The sequence below is a fragment of the Sander lucioperca genome, chromosome 17 (assembly GCF_008315115.2).
Source record: "Sander lucioperca isolate FBNREF2018 chromosome 17, SLUC_FBN_1.2, whole genome shotgun sequence".
In the NCBI taxonomy this organism is placed as follows: Eukaryota; Metazoa; Chordata; class Actinopteri; order Perciformes; family Percidae; genus Sander; species Sander lucioperca.
This window is the reverse complement of record NC_050189.1, coordinates 5,823,951-5,834,693: the sequence shown is the minus strand read 5'-3', so window position 1 is coordinate 5,834,693 and position 10,743 is coordinate 5,823,951. Positions and strand designations below refer to the sequence as shown.

Below are 10,743 nucleotides of genomic sequence, written 5' to 3'. Positions count from 1 at the left end.
AGCTGCACATAAACTGCCTTAAAAAAATAGCAAAATTATCAATTAAATCAGGAAACATTTGCTCAAAAGAATACGTAAACCTGATTCAGAATCTGACAAGTTTTGATTCACGGTGCTACAAACACATTTTTGTTGGTACTCCAACAGTAATCGGTCTCTCACAAGTCCCATCACTTTATGGAAATGCAATACTTAACCACTGGAGTACATCTTTAATGGTGACCTCATCCTGCACAAGTAGGGGGCAACAAACTTCCACTCCTTTTTTCAAATCAAAAAGCCTTTATCTTCCTAACTGCTCATTGGTTTAAAGTTTAAAATCCCGTTTTAAAGGAAATTCTTCACATTAAGTAAGAGCAGTCGTTGACTATGAGCTCTACTGCAGGGCGTCTGTGTCATAAGGTGTTTCTATAATGTTCACATTCTGTATTCATAAACACAGTATATCACACTATGTGGTTTTGTTCTTGTTTATAGTCTTTTCAGTCTGTCTGCATCACCATTAGCGTTAACAGTGGCTTTACTGTTGGCACCCAGGGGTGGGAGAGGATTAGGAGAGGTTTGGGACTGAGTCCGGGGAAAGTGATAGGAGCCTCACACTTCCCAAACACAGACTAGCCTTTGTAAAAAAGTCCACTTAGTTTTCAGAGTTTAAAAGTAGCTCAGAGACGTGACAGTGGCCGAGTGTCTGAGAGTTGGACTGCTCCATGTCCTCTCCTCGTGTCCTGTTACAGAACATCAATCATTCATGGCTCGGTCTGAACCTGACACTTTTCTTTTTTGTTCACCTGCTGGCTTCAGTAAGCCTCCACTGCTTCTGCTTCATGTAAAAAACAAATAGGATTGCCACACCTTATTCCATATAAAATTCACACATTAAAAATCGTTGTTGGTATAGTTAAAGAAAGGTTTTGGAAATAATTTTTGTTCATCTTATGGCATTACTTTCAACAGGGTGTATGTGGTATAGTGGAAATTGTCAGTGTACACTTTGTATCAGAAATTGTAGTGCCAGGTTTATCTAGACTCTAAAAGCAGACATTTTCCCTTCATGTCCAAAGTCAGAATGTAACGTTACATTTTTAGGACACTTATTCAGATAATTCAGTCCATTTGACTCTTTCAAACAAACGGCTTCGCTCTTCGAGACAGACGGCTGAAGGTTTCCAGTTCTGTCAGCAGATTCATTTCCTCCTCATCTTTGTCACATCAGGAGACACAAGCTTGTAACCATGGCTCCATGCCCAATGACAAAAGTGAACATAGGTGAGCTAAGTGAGCTGTAGGCTACAACTTAAGTCATGTTATTTTAGCCTATATTTGTTTACATTTTGGCAAATTGGAACCATTAAAAGTATATTAGCTATTTGTAGATTTGTTTGCAGTGTACTCATGGATGTACGGACAGTTTGTGAGCAGTGTCTTTTTTTTGATTTAACAGACATTTAGGAACAAAGGTTGAAAAAGTTATTTGTGTGAGACTGAGGGATGAAAACAAAAACACAACTGACCAAACTGTGGAATCAATGTTTTTTTTTTTACACAGCACTTCTATTTTATTCCACTACCAAAAAAAAGCCATCTCAAGACCACCAGCAAAAGCCGAAGAGCATCCAGTTCATCTCCGCCACAGACTGGACTGTTAGCCAAGCAAAAGAAGAAAGAAAGGAGTTATTTTAGGCCCACTGTGTACTCTCACATGCAGCAGAAATGCAACGGTGCTGTAAAGCATCTGCAGAAGCAAGACATTGCTAAGAACGGGTCAGAAATGAAATAAAAAGCCTAAATCAGCACATGGCGGAGGAAAAGAAGCTACTCTTCTCTACTGAGGAGATATTTTTATAGAATAGTAAACTAAAAACTAAAAAATGTTTTTTTTACGGCTTAAACTAGCTGATTAACAAAATCACACCACAATGGGTAGTAATAATACTCTAATAATATAATACTAAAATATTTCAGAAGAAACAGACGAACACTCTACCCAGAGGTGTGTGACCCAATCAGGTAATTACTATACACACATTTTAAGGATTTAACTGGCTTACTTGTTTGTTTTTTGTAGAAATACAGTAGGCTGTACAATCATGAAATGTTGACCAAACTCTTTTTTTTTTTTCAGTCCAGCATGCATCTCTAGGTGAGCAGGACGTTGTACAATAACGGATCAGCTGTAACAGTAGCTGGATGTGAATTCTTGAGCGGATGAAGTAAGCTTAGCTTTCATGGTTTGAAAAACGGCATGAAGAGCAGCTTGAGGCAGATTTCTGGAGTTAGTCATGAAAACCCTAGCACTAAACTAAACTAAAAACTAAAAAATCATTCGCCCTCCCCACCCTCCGTGAGTACCCTATTTCTTTAAATAATAGTCTGAGCTATAAAAATCTCAACACAGGAAATGTCACTTTACAATCACTGCTTATTACATTAATAATATTATTGATTACCCCTGCTGTGTACAATCAAGCATGAAAGTCTAGAGTGACTCTCATGATTTCCTCATGATTTATTGTCAGAACAGTCTACAAAGGTTTCAAGAGATTGTCCCTCTAGAAAACATAAATAAAAATGTGATTGTTTCACTCCAAAATGGGAAATTAAAAATGTCATGTTGACCTCTTCTTGATTTTCAAGTGGAAATGCATAGCAGGATCATTTATTGTTCCTCCGAGGGTTTGCCTGTCTCGTCACACGTGGCTCTCATAAAACACCTGGCAGGGAGGGGTATCGTTTGCGTCTGTTGCTTCGGGCGCAGCCTGGTCGGTGTCCTGCTCTGCCTCGGCCTCAGGCTGCTCCTCGGGCTCAAGAGGAGCAAGTGGTGGGGGGGAGGAAGGGGGAGGCGAGGAGGGTGTGGCCTCCGGCTGAGGTGGCTCTTCAATGCTGCAGTAACCCTCGATGGCGAGCTGCTGCGGGTGGACCGACACCTGGATGGCGATGTGCTGCGGCTGCTCGTGAACTGAGGAGTTCTCTGAGTCGGCGGCGGGGGATTCGCTGCGCTCCCGCTCCTGCCCTCGCTGTCTCTCCCTCTCCCTCTCCTGCAGGATGGAGAAGATGTCTCTCGGCCCGATGACCCTGCTCACTGTGTCGCGGCATCCCTCGGGCGCTTGTCTGACAAAGGTGTGCCTCATCTCCTCCACGCCCACCACCTCCAGGATCTCCTCCATGAAGGTGCGGCAATTCATGATGAGCGGCGGCAGCGGGATGCTGCGAGCGAGCTCCTCGATGTACCGCGCAAACTCCATGGTCTTGAACTGCGTCACCTTGGCCAGCTCCAGCGTCTTGGCCGAGGTGATGATGGGAATTCGCTTGGCTATCTCGAAGGCCTTCTGCAGCTTTTCGGCGCCCTCGGTGCGGAAGAATTCGTTGATGGCTTTCTCAGTCTTCTTCAGGTGGCTGCTCATCATGCAGAGGCGTGTGATGTTCAGGGCCATAATGATGGTGAAGGTGACCAGACATACCACCATGTAGTACACGCCCATGTCACCGTTGGTGAAGATCACTCGCAGCGTCACTGTGCAGTTGGAACTGCCGTGCACATTGGACGCCATGCAGGTGTACTTTCCACGGTCTGCAAACTCGATGCTGGTGATGTTTAGGACACCAGTGTCCAGCAGCCACCACTTATCACCTGCAGAAAGAGACGGACAACCTGACAAATCAATAAAGGAAAACTATGGTTCATAAAAACTTGGGTTTTTTTTCGTAGCTCTTTTTCTTCTGTTTACAACGTGTATGAGGGTCTGACTTTTTTTCCCCAAGACATATTTTTTGCGAATGTTCCACATTCTGAGATCTCACAAATTACTTGGTGAATGCAATCATTATCATAACTGATAGCCAATGCTATAACAAATTAAACATGAGTTGTAATAAACCTTTAACTACAGGTTTTAACCAGCTACTCTTTGACAAATTCTCAAAGCAGTACAAATACTACAGCCAATCCATTACTTGTGGTACCGTGTGGTAAAAAATTTGACTTTGCTACCTGCTTTTAAAAACACTCAACCTCAACCTCACTACATAACCCACTAAATACGTGGTTGGCCTACTAACTCACTCTGAGGTCAAAGTTTAAACCCTGAAAATCCTCTTAATGCATCTGCTCCTCCTCCTCCCGGTGTGATACAACCCTAAACTCTCCTCTGCAGTGTTAATGCAGCTGCTGTTTGCTGCTTTCTAAGAGGAACTTGCTTACTCAGATCTGCTTACGTTGCACTGTTCTAACTCTTTTTTTATGGAGTCTGACAGCTCAACAGAACACACTGTTTTGGCACAAATATTTATAAATCAATGAAAAAAACCAAGTGCCGTTAAACCTAGCAGTCCTTCAAAACAGCAGCGTGCACTGTGATATCGTGTATGAGCCTCCATCCGTGCTAATCTCAGCCTTTGGCTCTAAAATGTAAAGCCACTCTATGTTCCGTATGTGCCATGTTAGTGCATGATGTGTATGTGTATATCAGATTGTGAGTTTAGACAGGAGAGAAGCAGTGACCTTCATATTCCTGCCATGCCTTCAATATTTAAACAGGTGGCGCGGCTGCTCTGCATGAGGTTTGAGTAATCAAAACAGGAACGTTCTATTTACATGTTGGAGTGGTTAAGTTCTCTCAAATTACAAAAAAATAACAATTTTCCAGTGTTGCAATTGTATCAAATGTTAAAGCGCACTACAACTTTCAAACAGAGGCCGTTGCAAAGTGAGTTAACATCTGTCCATTAGCAACCAGAACCTTTGAAAAAATGTTTCATACAATGTAAAATGAACACCGGTAGAAGCTGGAACAACTTGCAGTGACCAGCAGCGGTGGTCAGTCGACACCTGTGGTAACTCAGCCTTAGGTGCTATCTATTAGAGCGTCTGGATCAAATCTGTGCTTTATAGTCGAATGCATACGCTTGGTGTTTTAATATCTTCAAATCCAAGCATGAGTACATGTACAAGTTTATATCTGTGTGTGACGCCTGGCTGTAGTATGTTTGGTGAAAATCCATTATTTGCTTTGGTTATCAGTTCTTATCAAAGTAACGAGGTACTGTGGTTATCTTGACTGATAAACTGATCGACCTATATGGTGATGTGACAGCCTTTGTGCAGTTCAATGGAATAGATGGACATTTTGGAAAATGTGCTCATTTGCTTTCTGGTGATGAGTTATATAAGTGGATTGATGCCACTCTCATGCCTGCCTGTTAAATATAAAACTGAGGGAGTAAGAGGGCAGCAGATGGTAGGGCTGGACGATTAATTGAAAATGTATCGACTGAGAAATTCTGAAGCTGTTATCGACGTATTATTATGACGATAATTTTGATAATTTATTCCTGTTGACTTTCTCCTTAAAAACATTCCACCGCGTGTGTAGTCACGTGACTTTGCCCGGACCAGTCATGTAAGCCGCATGGACAGCATAATGGAGGATAACCCAAACACCGAGTCTGAGTCGACTGAGCAACTTGACCCCAAAAAACCTGCAGTGTCCGTCGTCCGGAAACATTTTGGCTTCAGAAAAGAGAATTTAGAACAACGTGATTAATTATCGTTCATTTATCATTATCGAGGTCAAATGTGCAATTTGATTTTAAGTCATGTCGTGCAGCCCTAGCAGATGGTTAGCTTAGCTTAGCACAAAGACTGGAAACAGGGAAACAGCCTGCTGACACTTCCTAATGGTGGCAACTGTTCAGAGCCAATAAATAGTCAAAATAGACCCAAAACCCCAGTAAAACTGCAAATAGTTGTTTTTACACTTTGGTTTATGTATGGAATAAACAAACAAGATACTATGTGTTAATTAGTGAGCTTTAGAGGGGCTGGTATGTTACCTTAAAACAGAGCCAGTCTAGCTGTTTCTTCTTGTTTTCAGTGTTTATGCTAAGCTAAGCTAACAGGGCTGTTGATTGTTCTGTCAACTGTTATTAGTGTTTTCTAACTTTGGTTGAAAACAGCTCCTAAAAAACTGTATACTGTAAGGTTTGTGCTTCGTCCTGAACTGGCCCTTAAGGATGACTCTCATAGAAGCATTTATCCACAAGCAGGGACATTTTAGTGAATTAAACTGCAACTCCTCCTCAACTACCTGCTGTCTCTATTGTGTGGGAGTAAAGATGGACAGATGTCACAAAAGGTGTCTGTAAATCTGTAGTCCGGAAGAGAGCATAAAAACATTTCTGCTGCCTTCTCCACTGCTAGCACGATCAATTTCCCACACTGGTATCCTCTGGAGGGGAGGTCAGGAAATGTAGACTGGCCGACAACAGCGTCCCGCCCATCCGCCTATTCATGCGAGAGCAAAATTTCTAATTTTACCTCCACCACCAGATCATGTGATGCGATTGATGTGCTGCCCAATACTACAAGCAAGTTTGGAGGAGGAGAAGCAGCCTGAGTAATAGATGGACATCTGCAGAAGAAACAAGCAAGGGTGGTAAAACTGCTCTGTTAGTAACCCATGTTTATTACGGAGTAAAGTACTGCCTGCTGTGGTGACAGTCAACTCCTCCCTAATTATATTCCTGTGTGTAGCCCAGGGGGAGAAGCTCTGTAATGGTACAGACGCTGCTCTGGGTTTGTGGGTCATAATAACAATGCTGCCTCTCGTCTCCGATGGCAGGTTTCAACAGGCTAGCTCTGGAGAAGCATCAAAATGACTCCTCGCTTTGCATTCCTTCTCTTAGGTGAATCACAATATTCAAATGCGAGCGGTGGAGGCTCGGCTTGAATGAAAATCAATAGTGAAAACTTTCTGAATTATTTCCTGAACCTAATTGGCGAGCACCTCCAATCCCAGCAAGAAAATAATCACTGCTGCCGGACAAAATGTGCAATAATTGAGCTAAATTCCCCTTAGGAACTTAAGGCCTGACTTTTGAACATGAGGACTAAAGATTCAGAAAGAAACGTCTACGTCATATCAGACTGGAACCAGGCCTAAAATCATCACAGCACTACATCTTCAGTTCCTGTCTTGTATTTTCATTCTTCCCTTTTTTTTTTTGTTAAACAGTGTTAACCGCCATTATCATCCGAATGTCCTTGAATATACAATATAATTGTATCTTTATTTTCTTGTAACTGTAATGCCGTCACACATCAAGTATCCAGATGGAAACTCTGAATTTATAAGCTCTAACGGCTGCATTCATAACACAGCACAGTGGCCTTTAAGAAACTCAACCAGAAGGTGAGTTGATTTCCTGTTCTTTGACTGTAGCTCTAACATTTTTAACACTTCTCCTTGCCCCTAAAAGAGACAGGTGATACCTAAACACTTGCTCTGATTGGTGTTCTGTGTACCTGAGAGGAAACACACCAGTGGTGCATGATGTGCACTGAAACACCTATTGCTACTATTGTTTTCAATGTAAGACACTGGCTGTGGATTTCTGTGCATCAAAGCATCAGGATACGCTACCGTCCTATTTCCCAGTGGGAAGCAGCAATGTTTTCCACATTTATGTGAGTATCCTTGGTACATTATCTGTGTACTACAGTAGGTATACCAGTAATACCAATGACGTCCAACTCTAAATAAAATATCTGTTGATAAGGGGTGGGTAATATGTAATGTGATATATATAGAAACTGCTTTATGGCAATATTAGACTTTCATTTTAGAATGACTTCTGCATCAATCTGATGACGTTTCTTTATTTGCCAGTAATTTAATTCACTGGATTAGTCAAAAACAGAATTGGTTGGATTGTTTTATTCATTAACAGTTTCTAAATCGATTTTCTAGAAAATGTACAGTATTACAATAAATATACCCAAGTAACATAGTGACAGACGATTTACAAAATAAAGGATCTAGGTGGCGTACCACATCTGTGACACCATTTCCGGGGGAAAACCTGTAGCGTGCATGTTGCCGTGTATTGACAAATAACCAACTTGCTACAATTTATAAATGCACCTGAATGTCTAATTGTTAACTTGCAAAGCCTTATTCATAGTAAATAATAAACCTGACACTATTCTGTATTCACTTCTAATGAAATTATAATTAAGTGACGGGCAGTGCTGGTGACAAAGAGAACAGGAAGCCAGGTTTAAAGTAACAGTACAATCTGTCTCACCATTCATCTCCGTGTCCAGACGGTCTCCATGGGAGTTGAACCACTGAACACTGGGGAACGGCTCTCCGGTGACATTGCAATCAATCAGCGCGCTTTTCCCCTCACGGGCAATTATCTGGCCCACTTTTGTGAACACAACCGGGACAAATCCGCTGTCTGTCACATTGTCGGGTTCCGTATGGTTTCCATCCGAGTCCAGAGATAAGGCCCCAGTGGTGTGAGAGACGATAAGGAACGCCAGGACCAGAAAAACATATCCACTGGCCCAGTGCATTTTCTGGAGCTGTCGGTGTGTCACCCAAGGGGAAGGAGACTCTGTCATTCCTCCTGGGTCTCCATCCAGCAGGCTGGCTATCTCTTGATAGTAGAAGGCAATTTGGTATTCAGTTCTGTGACTTAAAACTCACTAGAATACAAGAAAGTGATAGACGTGTTAATCAGAGATGGTGCAGAATAAAACATACTGTGTCTGTGACACTCAGCAGCTGGAACAGACCGATAAGGAAGCTGTTTTATAACTAGTCCTAAAATGACTACAGGATTGCACCTAATGGTTATGATTATTATCATTATTATTAATCATTTAGCCTACAAGTGAAAAATGCCCCTCACAATTTCCCAGAGGCCAAGGTGAAGTCTTCAAATTGCTTGTTTTGTTCAACTGACATTCCAAAATCCAAAGATATTACATTTACAATTATATAAAACGGAGAGAAGCAGTAAGTCCTCACATTTGAGAAGCGAGAACCAGCTTGAAAAATGACCTATACTATTGACTGTCAAAATAGTTGTCGATTTATTGTCATTTGATCGACTCATCTTTTAATCCCTAATTAAATAAATCTACTATGTATAAAAAGTTTTTTTCCCCTGCAAGGTTATTTTATTGATGATTACTGATTTCGTTAATTATTAAGCAAAAATACCAAAAATCTGCTGGTTGCAACTTCACAAATGCCTTAAGTTCCTTGCCGTTTAGTTTAAAAAAAAAGATCAACATTTCCTTTAAGTCTTGCAGCACTTTAAAAATGAAAAACAAAAAACAGCTTATATTTGAAGCAAAATAAGAAAGTCTTAGCACACACAAAAATTGTTGGCAAATAGCCTGTACCATTTTACTAACATACTTGTCATGTTCATTCAGTTAGCTCAAATTACAAAATATTAGCATTTAGTCAGGGGTTTCATCAAGGCAAATTTAACGTTAGCTAGCTAATACTATACGTATCAGTTAAAAGCAGTTGCATCGTATAGAAATACATTAAATATATATGTATCAATACCTTGCAATAACACTAAAACAGATCATTTCTAACGTTATTATCTGTGTTAAAACAGCACATTTTTGCTTGATTAATGTGAAAACAAAGCCCCACTACAACATAACGGAGCTGTGTGGGCTCCGTCTATTTGCTATTTCAATTCCTTGCCAGTGCCACACGTACAGCCCCCGAAGATGGCATCGGACGGAGCGCGTTTGCAGGTTGCAAAACGCGAGGCGCACTGCGCTGCTTTTACCTTGTTGAAGACCAATTGGGTCTTTTGTGATTCTTGCTAGGCAACGTTCTCTTAATACATCCATGCAACTATCTCAGCCAACCGTTATTTTGCTTTGAAGTTAAATGGCGTCATACGTTCATACGCTCTCTGAAGTTTTTCAACTCGAGGCGGCCGGTTCAGGACGCTCCGGCAAAAAAAACGCGAGGCGCTCAGCAACGCAAAAGCAGCGAGCAAAACGCTTCGCTCTCATTGAAAACAACAATAAGCAGGCGGATAATACGCGCTCTGTCCGATCGTGAATGCAATAGTTAATTATATATTAATCATATGTGCGACTGATTTCAAGATTTCGTCGCCTTAAACGGTGCCGTTTAAACGCTAAACACCACAAAACAAGGGCGTGGGACATGGCTATGTGCTGGACGGTTGTTTTACATCACGAGACCCTTCCAGAGCTGTGCCACTGCAATCAGCAAACAAGCGGTTGTGAGGTAGCTAGCTCTTTCATATTTACAAAACGAAAGATAAATTAACGTGCTACAGTTAACAATAAATATTACCTCAGAGAATAGTCGGAATCCTCGGTAGAGAGCGTATGGATGTAAGCCGAGAAATGCAGTAACATCGCCGCAACGCAAGCCCAAACGGCAACCTCAGCGTCGACGTCAGCAGCTTAAACGTTGACTAAAACCAATTTAATGTTATGTTTCCCAGTTGATAAATAACACTTTCATACTCACATATTGGTCTGTCGCCGTTTAGTGGTAAACACCAGAGTCGATGATATGTCGTTAGCTATTTCACCGCATCTCCATCATCCTCCGTCTACGCGCGTCCGCTAGTCGTCCGCTACGTGACGAGCAAGTGACGTTAGCGGTGCTTCAGGATAGACTGGGTGACAACATCGCTCAGTTGCTTGGTATTGCCAGAGCAGGTGGGGCAATAACGTCAATAAGACATTGATTTAGTATACTTAAACAATAATAAAAAAGTTCAATTCTGAACAGATAGTTAACATGTAATAAATTACTTTTGATGTTACTTTTGATGCTATTTCCTTGCCCATGTTTAAAGATGCAGTAATTGACTTGACACTCAAGGGCAGCAGAACAAGCTGCAAACACAATGCTGACACATGATACACAATAATGCTTCTGTAAG

At 41.5% G+C, this 10,743-nt stretch overlaps 1 protein-coding gene across 4 annotated transcripts; it reads right to left on the bottom strand.

The window, feature by feature from the left end:
- Positions 1-1,121: 1,121 nt before the first annotated feature.
- mfap3l (microfibril associated protein 3 like) lies at positions 1,122-10,616 on the bottom strand. Of its 4 annotated transcripts, none has more exons than XM_035993542.1 (3): positions 10,323-10,616; positions 8,083-8,477; positions 1,122-3,628 (listed from the first exon to the last, which is right to left on the bottom strand). In XM_035993542.1, the coding sequence occupies exons 2-3, from the start codon at positions 8,402-8,404 to the stop codon at positions 2,688-2,690; spliced, it is 1,263 nt and encodes a 420-aa protein (XP_035849435.1). In that variant the 5' UTR covers positions 8,405-8,477; positions 10,323-10,616; the 3' UTR covers positions 1,122-2,687. The 4 variants fall into 4 exon arrangements, with proteins under 4 accessions (XP_035849435.1, XP_031160339.1, XP_031160340.1 ...); XM_031304479.2 differs by having other exon boundaries at positions 8,083-8,488; positions 10,323-10,467; XM_031304480.2 differs by lacking the exon at positions 10,323-10,616 and adding an exon at positions 10,143-10,238 and having other exon boundaries at positions 8,083-8,488.
- Between the last annotated feature and the right edge of the window lie 127 nt (positions 10,617-10,743).

Bases quoted from the DNA above. Each gene is read 5' to 3' on its own strand.
- mfap3l (XM_035993542.1), bottom strand. From the start codon at position 8,404: ATGACAGAGTCTCCTTCCCCTTGGGTGACACACCGACAGCTCCAGAAA. The intron at 3,629-8,082 runs GTGAGACAGATT...CTCTTTCTGCAG, and splicing joins TCTGGACACGGAGATGAATG to GTGATAAGTGGTGGCTGCTG.